Source organism: Cucurbitaria berberidis (genome assembly GCF_010015615.1).
Source record: "Cucurbitaria berberidis CBS 394.84 unplaced genomic scaffold K460scaffold_5, whole genome shotgun sequence".
Taxonomy (NCBI): Eukaryota; Fungi; Ascomycota; class Dothideomycetes; order Pleosporales; family Cucurbitariaceae; genus Cucurbitaria; species Cucurbitaria berberidis.
This window is the reverse complement of record NW_024468939.1, coordinates 1,282,776-1,301,077: the sequence shown is the minus strand read 5'-3', so window position 1 is coordinate 1,301,077 and position 18,302 is coordinate 1,282,776. Positions and strand designations below refer to the sequence as shown.

The 18,302-nt window shown below is 51.4% G+C and overlaps 9 protein-coding genes across 9 annotated transcripts; 7 read left to right on the top strand and 2 right to left on the bottom strand.

Moving 5' to 3' along the window:
- Positions 1-1,827: 1,827 nt before the first annotated feature.
- K460DRAFT_291643 (uncharacterized protein) lies at positions 1,828-3,042 on the top strand (the record flags this gene model as incomplete). The annotated part of the gene is made up of 4 exons (XM_040929296.1): positions 1,828-2,142; positions 2,202-2,710; positions 2,766-2,944; positions 2,999-3,042. The coding sequence occupies 4 exons, from the start codon at positions 1,828-1,830 to the stop codon at positions 3,040-3,042; spliced, it is 1,047 nt and encodes a 348-aa protein (XP_040784370.1).
- A 539-nt stretch (positions 3,043-3,581) lies between these two features.
- K460DRAFT_419803 (iron reductase domain protein) lies at positions 3,582-4,544 on the bottom strand (the record flags this gene model as incomplete). Its single annotated transcript, XM_040938036.1, has 3 exons — positions 4,342-4,544; positions 3,983-4,289; positions 3,582-3,933 (listed from the first exon to the last, which is right to left on the bottom strand). Exons 1-3 carry the CDS (start codon positions 4,379-4,381, stop codon positions 3,582-3,584), a joined length of 699 nt encoding a protein of 232 aa, XP_040784369.1. The 5' UTR covers positions 4,382-4,544.
- A 968-nt stretch (positions 4,545-5,512) lies between these two features.
- K460DRAFT_173785 (uncharacterized protein) lies at positions 5,513-6,197 on the top strand. The gene has a single exon (XM_040926987.1). The coding sequence runs from the start codon at positions 5,638-5,640 to the stop codon at positions 6,088-6,090; it is 453 nt and encodes a 150-aa protein (XP_040784368.1). The 5' UTR covers positions 5,513-5,637; the 3' UTR covers positions 6,091-6,197.
- Positions 5,889-8,052, bottom strand: K460DRAFT_319202 (kynurenine 3-monooxygenase). The gene is made up of 3 exons (XM_040930416.1): positions 7,763-8,052; positions 7,498-7,712; positions 5,889-7,450 (listed from the first exon to the last, which is right to left on the bottom strand). Exons 1-3 carry the CDS (start codon positions 7,866-7,868, stop codon positions 6,305-6,307), a joined length of 1,467 nt encoding a protein of 488 aa, XP_040784367.1. The 5' UTR covers positions 7,869-8,052; the 3' UTR covers positions 5,889-6,304.
- A 128-nt stretch (positions 8,053-8,180) lies between these two features.
- On the top strand, positions 8,181-9,825 carry K460DRAFT_319200 (methionine aminopeptidase). Its single transcript, XM_040930415.1, has 4 exons — positions 8,181-8,481; positions 8,536-8,937; positions 8,985-9,531; positions 9,578-9,825. Exons 1-4 carry the CDS (start codon positions 8,347-8,349, stop codon positions 9,700-9,702), a joined length of 1,209 nt encoding a protein of 402 aa, XP_040784366.1. The 5' UTR covers positions 8,181-8,346; the 3' UTR covers positions 9,703-9,825.
- A 371-nt stretch (positions 9,826-10,196) lies between these two features.
- K460DRAFT_369817 (ER-derived vesicles protein-like protein ERV14) lies at positions 10,197-11,437 on the top strand. Its single transcript, XM_040934035.1, has 4 exons — positions 10,197-10,487; positions 10,580-10,735; positions 10,788-10,854; positions 10,940-11,437. Exons 1-4 carry the CDS (start codon positions 10,387-10,389, stop codon positions 11,030-11,032), a joined length of 417 nt encoding a protein of 138 aa, XP_040784365.1. The 5' UTR covers positions 10,197-10,386; the 3' UTR covers positions 11,033-11,437.
- Positions 11,438-11,457: 20 nt separating this feature from the next.
- On the top strand, positions 11,458-13,192 carry K460DRAFT_369816 (WD40 repeat-like protein). Its single transcript, XM_040934034.1, has 3 exons — positions 11,458-11,962; positions 12,011-12,510; positions 12,561-13,192. The coding sequence occupies exons 1-3, from the start codon at positions 11,548-11,550 to the stop codon at positions 13,011-13,013; spliced, it is 1,368 nt and encodes a 455-aa protein (XP_040784364.1). The 5' UTR covers positions 11,458-11,547; the 3' UTR covers positions 13,014-13,192.
- Positions 13,193-14,501: 1,309 nt separating this feature from the next.
- K460DRAFT_291843 (uncharacterized protein) lies at positions 14,502-14,792 on the top strand (the record flags this gene model as incomplete). Its single annotated transcript, XM_040929313.1, has 2 exons — positions 14,502-14,580; positions 14,641-14,792. The coding sequence occupies 2 exons, from the start codon at positions 14,502-14,504 to the stop codon at positions 14,790-14,792; spliced, it is 231 nt and encodes a 76-aa protein (XP_040784363.1).
- Positions 14,793-16,926: 2,134 nt separating this feature from the next.
- Positions 16,927-18,027, top strand: K460DRAFT_173711 (uncharacterized protein). Its single transcript, XM_040926986.1, has 2 exons — positions 16,927-16,938; positions 16,997-18,027. The coding sequence occupies exon 2, from the start codon at positions 17,131-17,133 to the stop codon at positions 17,992-17,994; it is 864 nt and encodes a 287-aa protein (XP_040784362.1). The 5' UTR covers positions 16,927-16,938; positions 16,997-17,130; the 3' UTR covers positions 17,995-18,027.
- Positions 18,028-18,302: the final 275 nt, after the last annotated feature.

Genomic DNA, 18,302 nt, shown 5'->3' with positions numbered 1-18,302 from the left:
TCAAGGCACTTCGAACTTGACGTACGCCCATCAAGTTGCGAACGCAGAGGCACAACCCCTTTCTTTGTATTCCTCAGCAAGAGCTCTGGATCTTGTTGCTCTTTACCAAGCGTTTGCTCAGCGCCACATGTATGCATATTCATTCGACTTCAGCCGCAATATCAGCGACGCATGCATAGGCCATTCGGCAATTTCTTAGTTCCTCCTTTCGGCCAGTACCCCACACGCATGTTAATAAGCCTTGCATGGCTAGGATACCGTGACTTGGTCTGAACTGCCGGATAATTACGTTGCAGGGGTTTCGCTGATCTATTACGATTCAATATGCTGTCCTGGTGCAGTGCTTGGCCCCGCAGCTGAGTGAGTGCGTGCGTATGGAGACGTAGCCCATGAGTATCGGCTAAAAGCGTTTCATTTCCTTTTCCAATGCTGTATGAGCAAATGGGGTAGAGTAGGCATGGGTCTTAGAGAGAAAGGGGCCAGAAGGGGTAAGCGCCTGCTCCGTAGTAAGCAGCGAAGCGAGTGATGCGCAGGAGCTCGTCAAACCTTGCTTCGACCTCATCCGTTTACGAACATCCACGACACGCGAACCCACTGATGGACCTTAGGTTTCGAAATACAGCTACTGCCCTGAAACATGAAACGGCCGTGGCATTCCCTACGCAAAGACAGTGAATGTCAGATACGCGGTCGAAAAGCTCCTTCCCCATGTCCAGCCACGTCACGGTTGTTTTACGTTTATTGTCCCCCTATAATATTCCCTCTTATTATGAATGCAGCTCTCATCTATATGGATTGCAGGCCTCTCCACTCACTACAATTTTGGATCACAACTGCACAATGACATCAATCACAGGCCAGCACTAGTGTCGATACCATGGCCACCCTAATACACCCCGCACAAGCTATACTCACCCTTGCGCAGCACATTTTCAACGTATGCCCTTCAATCTCACGGTGACGTTGGGTTTTTCGTTGGGTAGATACCTTGAAGGTTCGAGGGATTCGATATGCACGCCACGTCGAGGTCGATAACGTGCAGTGCCGGATGACCATCCCTATCGTGTATCTCAACGGCTGCGCGCCACCCACGTGTTAGTTTACTCAGTTTGCCATCCTCCAGACGATTCCATCAGGTACCTGGATATTCTTGCGCGCTTGTGCATTCTAGAACAACGACAGTATTGGAGCTCAACACTGCGAGGGCTGGATCCCCTTCGACTTGTTAGGAGGGTAATTTACTCATAGCAAAAACGATCGGAAGCAACTATCCGCTGCATTCATTCTGCACACCTAGAACCCAAGACCAAGAAACGCCAAAACTCTCAGCACACTGTAACAAGTGCCTTGGTGCAATACAGAAATGGGCGCCTCGCCTTTACAGTCACGGGAGCAATATCGTAGGCGGCAAATGAGTGCCTGCATCCGGGCCTCCGGAATCTCGAATGCTGAGGCCAACACGGCGATTCGACAAGCAAAGGTGACAATCTACCCCATTCTTGACTGTCGCACACTCCAGAACCGCAATGGTCTTCGACTTCCATATGCGGCGGTAGGACAATATGGGGAGCCAAGTGCTCCTGTCCAATGAATATACAACTTATATTAACCCCATATTTCAGAAAATCTCACCCATCAGGTTTCGCGTAGCCCGGCAGTTGTCCTCGTGGCCACTATGAATTTAACATCGCAGGCATGGGCTTGTATGTTATAAGGCGATCCTGCGATACATGGTGCTCGTAGTTCCGTTCTGCGTCTCCATTCACTATTGTTCACCTGTGTACACTCCTCAACGTACCCGAGTAAACACTACAATCGTTAGTTACGATGCAGTGGGCTACACTTCTCGCTGCCGCTGCGGCCCTTGCGCAGAATGCCGCCGCTCAGAACATGTTGCGATTCGCGTGCTCGCAGCTCGTCGTCGAACGTACGGACCCTCTTGTCAACCCGGGCATCAAGTACACTCCCCATCTCCATCAGATCGTCGGAGGTGACTCCTTCAACGTTACAATGGACCCCTCCCAGGACCCGGCTCAGCTTTCCAAGTGCACGTCCTGCAGCTTCAATCAGGATAAGTCTAACTACTGGACTGCGGTTATGTTCTTCAAGGCCAAGAACGGGTCTTACATCCGAGTGCCCCAGGTACGTTTAAGAATGTGCAAAAACTGCAGATCCGAGAAGAGACACTAATTCCGACACAGATTGGCAATGGCGGACCACAAGGAAAGCTTGTCAACGACGGCGGTCTTGATGTCTATTACATCCCCAGCGGCAAGACCACTGCTTTCAAGAAGGGTTTCCGTATGCTTGCTGGCTCAGCCACCAACACCGACCCGAGCAAAGTCAAGCTTTCGAATATCTGTCATCGATGCTGGACTTCACCTAGCGAGAGCACCTTCGTTGGCGGCGCCCCTTGCTCCGGTAGCGACACTGTTGCCATCCCCAAGGACCCCAAGTGCAAGCTCATCCGTCAGACCATTATCTTCCCCACATGCTGGGACGGAAAGAACCTCGACTCTCCAGACCACCAGTCCCATGTTGCATACGGCCAAGGAGGCGGTGCCAACGGTGGCGGTGCTTGCCCATCGACCCACCCTACTAAGCTTCCGCAGGTAATGTACGAGCTCATGTGGGATGTGAACAAGTTCGCCGACAAGAGCTTGTGGCCCACTGATGGCTCAGATCCATTCGTCTACTCCATGAACATCGGGTATGTCCACGCTCCATCTGTATCGCATCAAAGCGCTTAATTAACGTTGCTCTAGTGGCCCTGCTGCCCACGGTGACTACGTCTTCGGATGGGAGGGCGACTCTCTGCAAAAGGCCATGGACAACAACTGCAACCTCAACACCGCGTGCCCCAAGGCCGGTCTCACCGTCCAGCAGCCCGCGCAGTACAACGCTTGCAAGAAGAAGCAACAAGCTCCCGAGGACGTCGACGGCTGTAGGTCTCCCCACAAACCGTCTTACAAACATCACACTAACACACCTATCACAGGGCTCAGCGCATTGCCTCTCGGCGACAAGGCCATCAAGGCATAGGCTTATCTCTTTCCTGCATTCAAGACTGCCCTTTGTGCGATACAACTTCTTCGGTGCTTTTGCTACCTCGTTGATCTCAGTGGATGAGGAAGGGGTTCAGGTGCGCCGGCTTTTGCTTAGCACTCGTTTGAAGCGTTTGTACAATTCACCTAGATAGCGAAATGATATTGTCAGATTGCTGTACCTATATGTTTGCCTTTTGCATGCGAGGCGAAGTGCTGCACTGTATCCGTCCAGCCTCGATCGTTCCAGCTAATCTTTAAGCAATAACCGGGACGTGCTCTCTATACTTGACTTCATGTGCATGTGAGGAATATAAGTGGTGGGGAACCGCTTTACTATTTCCTTGCAAATGTTTATCCTGTATTTGCAGTCTACAGTGACGTGGACACAACACGATTTAAGTTGGGAACACATAGGAAGTGCATATTTTCTGTGCAACCTTGCAGCTAGGTATCAAAGTATATTCAACGAATGTAAAGATCTACAAATAATCCCATATCCTTTCAACTCTCTCACCCTTCCCCTCTCATGGCTCCTTAGAGTAGCTGTGTTACATTCGCAGGTTCACTTGAAACTCCATTTCGAGTCAGCAGCGCGGCGAAGTTCGAGTTCGCCCCCGCTGAGAAGTCGTGCGTAATATAGTTGTATACATCGTGTACTGGAATACTAGCTGTATTCGAGGAGGGATTCGAGACTTTGCCCGCAGAGCAAGCATACCCGAGACGCTTGGAGGACGTGGGGTCGATGCGCACTTGGCCTGAGGCGCCAGCGTAGGTAGTGCATCCGGTGCATTTGACGGTGTACTGCCAGTGGGTTCCGTTGGACTTGTTACCGTTACTCAGTGGTGTGTATGTCGCGCCGGTGTACTGCGCTGGTGTCGAGTGTGAACTGGAGATCATCAGTGGGTGAAACATAAGTGGGATTAGTGCAGTCTTACGTCGCCCAGCGGGAAGATACAGTGGGTTTTTGGCCATTGGGGTACGCGACCGTGAGCGGATTTTTTATCATGCTGCCTCCCCAGGCCAGGCCAACCCAACCAAGTGAAGCGGGAGCAACAACTTGGATGACCACATCATAGGGCTGATTGGCGGGGACATTTGCTGGCGTAGCTATCCGGTAGACGATGTTGACTTGTAGAGTGGCTGCTGCCTTTGTCTCTGAAAATGTGAAGCCAGTCTCTTGGTCGACGTAGGCAACGGCACGAGGTGCCAAGTTACGAGGCTCTGTTGATGGTCTTCCCAGCGCTAAACATCAGATCAGCAGATGCCTACGGTGGCAAAGTGACATTTTACTTACCCAGACCAGTCAAGGCTGCTAGACCGTATGTGACACGCATTTTGATAGGATACCCCTCAATCAAGAAATATGAGCTTGGTAGGGCAATCAATCCACCAAATATCGGGACCTGGCAAGTCTGGTAGAAGGAAAGATCGTGTCACAGGCAGCTTCTGGAGCGACAAGATTCCTTATTAGTACCGCTGAGGCTCGCCAAGCTCCTATGTTAAATCTGTTCATCCCGGGTCCGTCACAAAGTAGGCCGCGATATACAGGCCCGCGTGCAAGATAAACTAGAATAGAACCCAGGTTAGGCCAGTCGGCCACGCGTGACTGACTTCAATGCAACCCGGGCGCAAGGTTCTACGCCGTTGGCACACCTACAGAAGGCGTATGATAGCCCAGAAGGAAGGGGCCGATTACCACGCGAAGCCACGATGGCATGGCATTTGGACCGTGGAACCATGTCGCCACGGCGAAGCCGCCATTTTCGGAAGGTCGACCTTCATGGTATAATGTTTAATGGGCGCGCTGTGAGAGGCTCGCGTATTTACCCGCATAGTGTGTAGAGTGTAGGATATATGGTACGAATATTGGCGAGGAAGGAACAATAGCCGATAGCTCGCCACGCGCCTGGGAGACGTCAACAACGAAGTGTAGAATATCAACCTTCCCGGCTTGACGAGGCTAGAGACGCATAGACAAGTGGTATAGATTGCTTTCCTGGCAAGCGAAGGTCGAAATGCGGCTGTTTCCTTCGAATTCTCTGCAACCGACGACGCTGTTTCTGCTTAGAACCCTCCATGATGCGTACTCCGATCACTAGTCGAGCGATAATGCCACTTGTGACAGGCGGGTACCATGTGGCTCGCTCCGAATCCAGCCCCCACATCCCGAATGTGGGGTACATAGAATGTGGAGCCTGTGTGGCTTGGTATGGTATTGAGTTCTTTCAGGTGAGAACGGGTCGCAAGGAGACCACCGAGTCCCAGGAGTTGATTTGTGCTGCCAGAAATAACTTCCTGGTAGATGGGTAGCGCACCGTTATGGTGTAAATGTTGAAGCATCTGTATTTAGATCTCATATGACCCAAAGATCAGATAGAAGACGTGATAGTGGTGGACAGCCCCCGCTTGAAATGAATACTTGTGCATGAACCCGCGGCACAAGTCGCGCGTGTAACGTCGAAGCCGGCAGTGGACCAGGAGATCGAAATGAAACGGACGCTAGAAACGCCTTCTAGATGAGGTGAATAGAGTAACTGAGAACGTTTCGCCATCCACGTGATGCACATCCAGCAGGCAAAGCTGTAGATGGATGAGCCGCTATGCAGGGTGTTCAGTCCTTGATCAGCAGGACGGATCTAGGCATATGCCTGGATCGGTCTCTTTGCTACCGAGGCTAGTAACTGGATTTTGTATCGCGCAGCCCGAGTGCCTAAAGAAAACTGACTCTACAAGGAAGAGCGACAAATCATCGGCAATTGCACGAACTTCATACTGCATCGTATTTGTTATCATAATCTGTAGAGCTTATGGAATTTTGATCATTATGTTAGCGATCGGCTGGGTGAATTTCATGGGTTCTATGCTCGTCAGTAAGGGTCTAAACACCGGTAGTAGCCATAAGAATAATGCTCTTGCTAGCCGTGCATGGGTACTCGAGCTGAAGATAGCTAGTATGGAGATGAAATGTGTGGAATATCATAGTATATACGTGGAAAAACAAAATCTCTCATGCTTGAGGATGGCATTGACCTTCAAGGTATGAGGAGAACGGAGGGTAGAGATGGCGAAGAAACAAGCAATGCGTACAACTTGATATACACTGGCTAGAAGGCTAAGCAACGTTTCGAAGGCTGTGGCGCACGTGAGCATGCTCTGCCAATGCGAACACATCGATGTGGTGTAACAGGTAGCTGAGAGCCGACTGTATAGAATAAAGCCGAAGGATCCTAGGAGGAGGTGCTGATGTGGACCCCACTTTATTCCACTCGGCCCTGAACCAACTGAACCAGTTTTTGGGAGCGCTGCGCAATCCAGCAGACTGATCTCAGAATACCCATCTTGGCCTGCTGAATGCCTCCAGACCTTGCAAACCAGAGGGATGATCCAACGGCTGAGACGAGCGCAAAACCGACAAAGCCGTTCAATATACTCGCTTGCCGTTGCGACGCCCGCTGAACCTCGGAATATCTCATATTGCTAAAGGTCACTCGCGAGTATTGGGTGGCCCATCCTGCGCTTGGTATGTAAAGGTACAGTTTCTCCTCGATCCACTTTCGCAGCAGGTATAGCGGCTTCTTAACATCGCTAGCCATCTCACTGTAGTTGCCCAAGGCAAGGTCATTGATCGTGTGTGCATCAGGTGTACGCTCTTTTGTGTATTCTTTTAGCGCCTTGGACCGGGATTTGGGGTATTTGTCGAGGAATTCGAACAAAACGCGGACATCTTCAAGCCCCGCGTTCATCCCTTGCCCATAGAATGGTACCATGGCATGAGCTGCGTCTCCCACGATGACCCCAGCGTCTCCATAGTGGTATGGTGAGCATTTGATCGAGATCAAAGGTAGGTGTTGGTTTGTGGTGTATTGTTCGTGAAGCTCATCCTCTGAGATGAGATCTGGTACCACACCAGGAAATTTCTCCGCAAAGTACTCGACCACTTTGCCTGATGCGTCTAGTTTCTCGAAGCCATCCCTTGTCAGGAAAAGCGTCGCGGTGAAGGTGTTGTCCAAATTTGGGAGCGCAATGAATAAGGATTCGTCCTGCGGCCAAATGTGCAAGTAATTCGGGGGTATCCTAAACTCTCCCTCCGGAGTCGATGGGACATGAAATTGACACCAAAGCTTGTCGATATACTCTTGCTGGAAGGACATTGGAACGAATTTCATCAGATGGTATCGCACAGCTGAGTGAGCACCGTCTGCACCGATCATGAGATCAAAGCTCATTTCAACCTCGTCCCCCTGTTCTTCAATCGATCTGGTACGATTTTCAAACCATGCGATCTTCTCTCTAAAGTCAGCACCGACCAGTTTGTGGTGGAAGAAGATCTGGACGTTGGGCATTGCCTCAAGATAGTCGAGCAGAGTTATGTTGAGCTCCGTTCGGTCCATAGCAAGTAAGCTCTGTTGATAGTGAGCGAAGGCCAAAGCAGTGTTTGAGAGTTGCTTACCCTTCCCCTGGCATCGTAGATCTGTGGCTGGCGGACGTGCTCTCCATTCTTTTTCAAGTGAATCATGCGGCCATGCATAGGAATAGTCTCTGAAAGAACTGCGTCGGCCAGGTCTGATAGGCCTGCCTCTCGGAGAGAGTTGATGCCTCGTTCAGCAAGGGCTAAGTTGATGGACTTGGAGAAGTTGAGGGGCGCAGTGCTAGGCTCTCGAATATCTAGAAACCGTCAGATCATTACCGGCCAGGTAAATTTCGTAGAAGCTTACCCGGTCTCAGCTCATAGACCTCCACATTGTGCCCCCTAACAGCTGCGTATAGGGCGGCTAAAGAGCCTACTGGGCCAGCTCCGACAACTATGACTTTTTGTGGCATTATAGCGGCTGCACGTGTAAGAGAAGAGAATTTTGTATCTAAGATATATGAGTATATACCGACAGCGTAGCTGTACACTAGAAAGCGAAAGAGAGAAAATAGGAAATGCCTACTCGCAGAGCGATTGGTTAAGAGGGAACAAATAATTACATGGAGAGAGATAGATAGAATGACGACCTCGGGAGCGAGCAGAGCAAATGATGCAAGTAACCGGCCAAAACGGGTAAGTGCCGATTTAGATCGCACCACGCTAGTGACTAATCAGTGATCGGCATTCTTCGGCCTGGACCCTGCACGAATTCCGACGTGATCGTGCGGCGTTGCGACCAAGAAGGATATTTACCAAACTTTCTGCGCGGAGTCCGGAGTATTGCACGCTTGCGTTGTTGAAACGCAGCATAAAAGCCAGTTCTGTAAGGCTACCCAGGAGAGTCTCTGACACGTCAACTCTTTCCACAACCACAATTTCGCACGCACCATGGCCGCAGACGCCCCACGCAAATGCACGAGCAAAGACTGCGAGAACGATGCCGGCTCGTTGCAATGTCCAACCTGCCAGAAGCTAGGGAAGGAGAGTTACTTCTGTTCTCAAGACTGCTTCAAGCGCAACTGGGTACATAGTAAGAGTGATTCAAATGAGCAGGCAAAGCAGTCTAATACGACATAGAGTGAGCACAAGAAGGAGCACAAGTCACAAAGTAGTATTCTCCAAAACATATTTCCGCCAAAAGTAGTTTCTTACCCGGATCCAGCGACCGGCCACTTCAACCCCTTCCCTACGTTTCCCTACACCGGCGCCCTACGACCCGTATACCCGCTGTCGCCGAGACGAGAAGTAGCAAAAGGCGTAAAACATCCAGACTACGCAAAGGATGGCATACCGCGTTCAGAACAAGTATTTGTCAACAGGAACAAAATTACGATCTTGAACAAGGAGGAACAAGAAGGTATGCGCAACGTCTGCCGGTTAGCACGAGAAGTACTAGACGAGGCGGCGAGGGCGGCAAAGCCTGGCGTCACGACGGACTACATCGATGAGATCGTCCACAAAGCTTGCATGGAGCGCAACGTAAGCACAGTCTGGGATTCAGGGACTTCAGAGCTGATCATGACTAGTCGTACCCTTCGCCCCTCAACTACTGCCACTTCCCCAAGTCCGTATGTACGTCGGTAAACGAGGTCATCTGCCACGGTATTCCAGACCAGCGGGTGCTTCAAGACGGCGACATTCTCAACATCGACGTGACCCTATACCACAACGGCTTCCACGGTGACCTCAACGAGACATACTACATTGGCGACAAGGCACTGGCAAACCCAGATGCAGTTCGCGTGACGGAGACATCAAGAGAATGCTTGAACAAGTCTATCGAGATTGTCAAGCCGGGCACACTCTTCCGTGAGTATGGCAACATTATCGAAAAGTACGCAAAGAGTCAGAACTGCAGCGTGATTCGGACATACTGTGGACATGGTATCAATCAGCTATTCCATTGCGCGCCCAACGTTCCTCACTACGCGAAGAACAAGGCAATTGGGCAGGCGAAGCCGGGCATGTGCTTCACCATTGAGCCCATGATCAGCGTTGGAACACACCGGGACAAGACATGGCCCGACGACTGGACGAGTGTTACCCAGGACGGCTCGCTGACGGCGCAGTTTGGTAGGTCCCCGTACAAGTAACGTCAAACACAACTAACCTACCGTAGAACACACTCTGCTCGTGACGGAGGATGGCGTGGAGGTTTTGACAGCAAGGTTGCCAGACTCACCTGGTGGCCCTGTCCCAATGCCCATCCCAGCAACAAATGGACAAGCAACACCAGCTGCTTGAGAATAGTTGAAGATGTAGGATGAGCCGTGGCTTTAGATGATCTCATAACCCTTCTGATGCCAATGTCATACTGTGAATATACAAACAACGTCCAAGCCATACAAACGGCCTGTGCTAAACGTCCTGATGCTGCTACTAACTGTGCGGAGCTCGCGAGTCATGCTCGTGGGATGATGCAAGAGGGGGGTTCGTAATTGTAGAGCTTTAACATGGACTCGAAGCTTTGTGCACGCACGCCTGCATGACATTGAGATCGAACCGATCCGAGTTCGGGGATGGCTCGCCCGCTAAGGCCCGTAGCGAAGGCGCTCTGACCATGCCGCCATCCAGGGAAGAAGCATCACAACTGTCTGCCCAACGTCATCCAGACATTATTCTCGCTACCTGTCCCACACTCTGACCACCTTGGCCGCCCACTCCAAGTTTGCAGCTCGTTGCTTTCGCCGTGTGTACTCGAACACCCGCTACGTCATCCAAGCGTCTTCCCTCCACACCCCGCCGCACACAAGCTAGCTTCCCGCGTCTAGCCCGCTCTGATAGCCTGCAAACACACGACCGCATCCGAGTCTTGACCACATACCTCTCTTGACCCGATTGCGCTGAGGAATTTCTGGCGACACAGCTGGCCGCATCGAAGCTCTCTTACACACGTTACCTGTCCTACGCCGCCCATACGCCCCCACAATGACTGGCGAAGCTTGGTTGTACTTGTTGGCGGTGCTGATAAATGCCGTCAACCTGTTCCTCCAGGTGTTCTTTACGATCATGTACAGCGATTTAGAATGGTGAGTAGCAACTCTCGACCTCATCAGCTTGCATGAGCTGCTCATGTGCACCCCTGTTCGCATCTGTTGAGCACATGCTAATTTTGCGCCAGCGACTACATTAACCCAATCGACCTCTGTAACCGCCTGAACACCTACATCATCCCCGAGGCCGCCGTCCACGCTTTCCTGACCTTCCTTTTCCTGATCAACGGATACTGGATCGCGCTCATTCTGAACCTGCCCCTGTTGGCTTGGAACGGCAAGAAGTATGTAGAATCTAGTCCCTAGTATCAACGAGGGAAATACTGACTGCGATAGGATCTTTGAGAACCAGCACCTTCTGGATGCGACAGAGATCTTCAGGAAGCTCAATGTGCACAAGAAGGTACGGCTCCACCTATATAAGCCGCGTCCACTAGGCTTAGCATGAGGACGTGAATGAATTGGCGCACCCGCTGACAGCATACCAGGAATCCTTCATTAAGCTGGGCTTCCATCTGCTCATGTTCTTCTTCTACCTCTACAGCATGATCGTTGCCCTCATCCGCGACGAGTCTCACTAGTCTTGGCTTCTGGTCGCATCGATTTGCAGGTTACTTGTGCTGGGAGCAGGCGTAAGAACCGTAGAGGAGCAAAAGCGGGTACCGTTACGAATTGAGGATTGGTAGGCACTTATATCCGGCTCGGTCATTGGAGCCACACGCATACGCACATTGCTAGAGGATTGATTGTAAGGATATGTTGGGTCATGCGAAGGTATTGGGTGGGACTGCAGGTTTGGGTTGAGGAGGCAGAAATAGTAGAACGTATTATTGGACGACTTTACGGTCTGATGGGCTACGATAGCGTTGTTGTCGTCTGTAAATGGACTTATTCACATGAACTGGTGTTCCATGTTGCACATATCGGTCTTGGCGCGCTAAGATCTCTCATGAACTTTACTTTAGTACGTCGTCAGAACAACCACTCTTCTCTTGCCACCAGCCCTTGCGAAAGTTATTTAAGCATAAGTAGGCCTGCTTTTGGCGACTTCTTTAAAAGCGCTTCGACACCGCATCGACCCTCGAAGGCCTCTACAATGGCGGGCAGAGGCTCTGGCAGAGTGCCCACGGGATATGCAGCAGAGACGTACATTAGCGATCACACCTTCCGCCAGGGCCACCGGGCTGTCGAGGGCGGCGCAAACGCGAAGAAGCGGAAGCGGGAAGCCAAGGGCGACTCAAGCGTAGTGTCTGGGGCCGGTGCATACAAAGGACCTTGGGCGAGATATGAAGAGGAAAAGCCAGATGCAGCTTCAGACGACGAATATGGGAGCGATGAAGAGGTGGAAATAATATACGAGGAAGATGAGATTGAAGAAAATCCCGCACCGGCATCGAAAAAGCTCGCAGGCACAGACTACCACGACACAGAGGCAGAGGGAGAAACGAGCGAGTTTGTGGGCAGCCAGCAATACGACTATCAGGGACGGACGTATATGCACGTACCCACTGGTACGTTGGAATCACCCCATCAAGTAGGACAGCGGCTAACAGTTGCAGATTTGGACTTGAAGCTCACTGGCGACTACGAACCGAAGAACTTCATACCGAAGAAGCTCGTCCACACGTACAAATACCACACCAAGTCGATTACGCAAGTGCGGTTTATACCTGACAGCGGTCATCTCCTCCTCTCTGCATCGGCAGACTCCAAGATTGCTCTATGGGACGTATACCACCAGCGGGAGCTCTTGCGCACATACTCAGGGCACACTAAATCAGTCAATGACATTGATTTCAACCCAAGCGGTACACAGTTCATATCGGCGAGCTACGATCGCTTCATGAAACTGTGGGACACGGAAACCGGAAAGTGCCTGAACAAGTTCACAAGTGGAAAGACGCCGCATGTGGTGCGCATCAATCCAAGCACGCCGCATGAATTCCTAGCGGGTATGAGCGACAAGAAGATCCTCCAATACGACAATCGAAGTGGGGAAATGGTGCAAGAATACGACCATCATCTGGGGCCCGTCAACACCATTACTTTCTGCGACGAAGTAAGCTACCTTGACCCTCTATTTGTGCATTCGCATGCTAACTCAGTCAGAACCGACGCTTCATCACCACCTCGGACGACAAATCGCTCCGCGCATGGGAATACGGAATCCCAGTGCCCATCAAGTTCATCGCAGAACCCTACATGTTCTCCATGGTGCGCTCGTCGCCGCATCCCTCGGGCAAATACGTCGCGTTCCAGTCGTCCGACAACCAGATCACCGTCTACTCGTCCACGGACCGCTTCCGCCAAAACCGTAAAAAGAGCTACCGCGGCCACAACGTTGCGGGCTACGCACCAGATGTGGCCATCAGCCCTGATGGCCAGTTTGTCAGCTCTGGTGATAGCGGCGGATACGTGTGCTTCTGGGATTGGAAGACATGCAAAATGTGGCACAAGATTCAGGCGAGTGACGCTCCCGTTTTGTCTGTGCAGTGGCACCCAAGAGAGAGCAGTAAGCTTGTTACGGGCGATTTGAATGGAGTGCTCAAGTACTGGGATTAAGGGGCTTGAGGGGCTGGATGACTTGGCGAATTTCCCAAGTTATTAATCAGCATGTAAACATACGCGTAGTGTTCCAGGCCTCATGCCTCGGGATGGCACAGGAATAACCAGGAAATACTGATAGTGATACCCAAAGCAATTGATTACCGATGCCCTATGGAAGTCGATACTCTTCTCCCACAAGCCCAGTTGCAGGACCGCTTCGCGCCTCGTTTCAGGTGAATGACAACATTCTCGTACGATGCAGACTTCACCGGCTGCGCAACAACAGTCATCTGCGCGATTGCGCATCTCCATGTTCGCCACGAAGGACTGTTGGTATCTTCATCCGGACTGACCCGTGTTCACGTGAATGGCGTACTGGCCTGCCACAGCCTCGTCTTACTCATCTCGCATCGCGTTGAACCCCGCCATGCGACCTCCACTGCGCCCTACCTCCGCCCTCCGCCTTCCGCCTTCTGCCTCACCGTTCTCTTTCTCTTTCTCAATTCTTCTTTTCATTCATTCTATCGTCATCTGCTGCGTGTTTTTTTTTTTCGCATATTCGCAACACAGAGTTGTTCGTTGCCGCTGGGGATTTCAGGCAGACACACCGGCCCCCACACCATGTCCTCATTCGGCCATCCGGTCACGTAGTCACCGTTGACGCTGTCGCCGGTCGCCCTCTTTGTCGACACCTTTCTGGCATGCTGAGGCCTGGGCACGGCAAACGTCACTGGTTCACGCGTCTCTAGCTTGCGTGACTAATTCCTCGCGGCCATCTACTGGCTCCTGTCTTGTGCCTTGCAGTAGATGGCTACCGTGCCAGTCCCAAACCCACCAGCCTAGTCATCTGTTCTTGTATTGACGCGGCTCTGCCGACAGAACTGGTTCCTTCGGTCAACTTCTGAACGCGCCCCGAACGACCTCGATGACTCTTCTGCTCCCCATTCGGGACTCGGTAGGAAAGGTGAAGAGTGCAGCCTAATCGCCATTCGTCCCTTGCACGTATTTGCCTTAGAACCAAGCCGGTCAAGTCCCGTGGGGCCACAGCCACTGTGAATCATCGCAATCGCGCACATTCACTCGCCGACGCGCGCCTGGCCATCCAGGCACCGGCGTAGTACACCCGTAGGAGCTCTCCGATGGCCAAGGAGAAACATGCATCAGTAGAGACGGTTGATGGCGGCCTCAGGTTCGTTGCCTGGAGTTATAAACGCCACCGATGTAGGTGAACACTCTCTTTTCTTCTCCTACCCAGTCTTTAGTCTTCAATCTCCAGTCACATATCTTATATCTGCCTCCAAAGAACAGTCATTGCTGTTTCCGTGCTCATCTTCAGTCAATCATCGTCTATCAACCCGAGTCTTCACTGCTTCACGCGCCTCTTTACGCTCCGTGGACTTCCAAGAATAGCTTCATTGCCGACGATACTCGACCGCAACAGGCCCCAAACCTCGAATCATACCGGCTATCCAACGCCTCCAAACGCCTCAACTCCAGTCAACCATGTCGTCCAGCTCATCCTACGGCTCCTACACCCAGGACAAGGGTGCCTATGCGGCCCGTCCTTCAACATCATCTACCTGTAGGTTGCCTTTCCATCTTGTCGTCATCCGCATTGGACAGGGAGTCTAACATCCTGCAGCCTACTCCACCGCTTCATCATCGAGTCTCTACACGAACTCATCACGCAGGCACGGCTACAATAGCAAACCACCAGTCATCCACAACGGCGGCGGTCAGTCGAATGACCCCAACACGTCGACGTCGGCACCGAACTCTGGCTACTACAACTAGGCAGACTTGGTCTACCTTCCTGTTTGACTCAGGAGGTCATGGTCGGGATGGGTGGTCGGCAGTTGGGGTCATCTTTGGTCCTTTGGCATATTTCGGAGTTTAGGATAGCATGGGTCGGCGTAGATTTCTTTGGATATTTAGATGGCGTGCTGGCTTCGCTGCCTGGGCTCATTACAGTTCGTCGTCTTTCTGCGTATGGTTCTGACTAGGTCATCATGGGCTTTCATCTCCCTTCTCTTTTCTTCTCTTTGATCTTGGGCGGACAAGGGTCCGAGGTTCCTTTTTCCAAGTCGAATCTCCCCTGACTATTTTATTAAGTACGTCGTCTTTTGCTCGCATACATGTAATAGGTAGTTTAGTATAGCACAGAAACACGTCAAACATCTCGCGTTAATACACCGTTTCTTACCGAGAAGTGATGAAGTGAAGTGTCGTTAACATGTCATGTTGTAGTGGAACTGCGTGATTGGCGACGATTCACGTCCCCTGCAGTGCAGCCCTATGCATGCATGCATGACACGTACCCCCAGCCTTTCCTTGTTGCACATGTGTTCTTCGAGGCTAGGAGACGAGTAGGTGTGATAAAAGTGGAGTTTAGCTGGATGTATGTGATAACGCGGGGTGATGATTTCCTGTAAAATCTGCGGAATGTGGTAAGGAAGGAATGATTTATATAAAATGCAGCGAGTATCTAGAGCTGGAAAAGATGCTAGTAGAAACTTGCCATGTTGAACTTTAGTTCTCGCCTGTGCTAAGAAAATAAATAGTGCTGCTGGTATTAGCCGCAATAAGTCACGTTCAATGTCTACTTGAGATTAGGTGCATACTGTACATTAGTAGTTAGTGCCTGAGGTTGCGGACTTGAGCAGAAAGGTCTATCGTGTGATTCAAGTGCTGAAATGAAGCGCATCACTGCATCTTTGGATCGCTGTTTCAACGTTAGTACAACAGCCTGTGGTCATTCAACTGCTTTAGTTCAAGAATTGCAGATGGAGCGGTATACTGTAGACTCCTGGGGCACTTATAACACACTGTAAACTCGAGGTAATCGATTGCGTATATATTCAGGCCTAACTAAACCGATATCCTAAAGCTACGCAGGCTAAGCGCTGAAAAGGCGGTTCTATGACAGCGAAAAGGCCGCACAAAAAGAACCTAGAAGCAGCGTCCTCACCGCGGTTTCGAACCTGCGCAAAAAAAAAATGGTAGCTTCTATTTGCTACAGCGTTTCATCCTTAGTGCAGGGGCAATGCTGAGCTTCTCTGTATCGTTTCAAACTTGACCAAATGCCCGAAGGCGAAGTCATGGGGAATAATAATAATTATATAGTCGAAGGTCGCTCAGGGTGAAGGGGTGGGTGTTTGTTTTGATCGTAGTGCTTGTGTGGAGCCCTGCTCTGCGTGACACTAGCTTAGCCAGGGACAGCTTCTGGAGGGGACGGTGACAAAGTGAAGAGCTCGTGGGGGCGTGGGCTTCTCAAGTAAAATGGCCGCATGGTGCATAGGATAGCAGTAGAGGAATGGCTCATAAGAACGCCCCCAATCTGACGCTAGCTCCCAACAGGAATCCCTCCAATGCTACCAAAGCACCTCTGACTTTGGCTATAACCCCCATGCAGGCGATGATGGTAGCTTCATGTTGCAGCGCAAAGCCGCATGTTGTAGCCAATATCAAATACCATTTTGCACTGGCAGTCCATTAAAAAAGGAGAGCAGTATGCCCTACTAGCGCTTGATGTCTCCCGAGAAGCCTTACAATGCTGTTTTAACTTTGCAGCGATTGTTGGCAGCTCCCACTCAATTGCATTCAAGTCGGTGCGGCAGCTCGGCGGGGCTTCTTTACCGCGTCTTCTACAACCGCAGCTTCGTCCACCCCACCGCCCCGCGACACCAAACAACCGCAATTCGATAACCAGAGACTCTCGGTAACCTTGGCCGCCATTTGCTCCAGAACGCAAGTATGCAGGTTCAAACAGTTCGAATGCCATGGCCTAGGCGGGCTCGAGCTCGGGCGACAAGCAAACAGTTCACGAAGTGGGCTCTGGGGACGATCGCAACCATTGTTAGTGTCATGAAGAAGAAGACCAGAAGAAAGGGCGTCGGGAAGAGGAGCCCCGCTGTGTTGAATGCGTTGGCGTATTGGAAGAGTGAGGCAACCCTCTATTCTGGGCGCGGCAGCAGGACAAAGCAACTGACGATGAACAGGACCCCCCTCGTATCTTCCCTAGCCAACAATAACCGTCCTATCGCGTTCGACCGAAGAGTATTTCGTGCTGTGGGCACATACAACCGAGGGCAGGAAGCAGACCCCGGAGTGGCCGGGTCTGGTAACATCGGCAATGGTCTCCGATTTCGAGGTCCCACGATTTCTTCGCGAGCTGTTGACACATGGTACACGGTTGCACTACATGTGGAAGCGCGGATCTTTGCTGGATCTCTCAACGAGGAAAAGGATCGCGCTCACATGCTTGTCGACTCCAGGCCGGACGTTGACGTACGATGGAGTTCTCATGGCTCTCTGGAGGTTTTGGCCGTTCAGGCAGGATCAAGCCAGACCCGTTCACGCGCCTCAACGTGTGCTCCAGTTTCTTCGATGGCAGGAATCTGGCTTCGACGATGATTTCCCGGTAATTGGACACGATGGTGGGCAGCTGCTCTTTTTCCTTCCCCGTGGACACGAGAATAAGATCTTCAAGAATATTTGGCAGGAGAAGATAGAGAAGTCGAGTGAGAAGAAGGGTCTGGATAAGAAGAAGGATTCGAACGGCGACTGTTATTTCTTCGGCCAGTTAGGGTATTTCGACATAGCTGAGTACAAGCCGGAGGGCCATGAATGCTCCCCATTGATAAACAACCTACCGAAGGAGCTCAAGTTGAAGATCCTCCGATGCCTCTTCGCATTCAAGACCAAGGTATATGTCGTGAACAGCATTCACCGAAAGACTGGCCAGCCAATATACGCTTTCGTTGTCTGGAGACCCAGCCATCTCCAGGACGAAATCTATCCAGACTATCCAGACCTCCCGCCGGGAAACCGCTGGCGCGGACCACCCACAGGAAGCTTCTTCGCGCTTGCGGAGACGAATGTCGAGCATCGTGCTCTGGTACGAGAGATCTGTTTTGGGGAGAACGAAATCGTCATGCCCGGTGGTATTGGCTATGACGGCACTATCAAGCCCGGTCCCATCTCTTACGCTGGCTAACCGTGATTGGACCAGAAGCGCGATATTTCCTCAAGACCTCACCATTTCGATTGACTTGCTCCTTGTCATGGCGGATGAACAGAGCTATATTGATAAAGTTCTTGATCTGATTGGCGAGAGTCATTACCTGGGGTACTCTTATTATCGACAAGTTTGCTATCCACGACATCAGGATGGGAAAAGTCAGGCTTCGTGGTCTGGAAAAGTTCCGCGGTCTCACTAGGTGTGAGATTAGGGATCACCCAGAACTTGAAGAGTACTACGGGGCCTTCGTCAAGCGAGCGAAGAAGCATGGGATGAGGACCAAA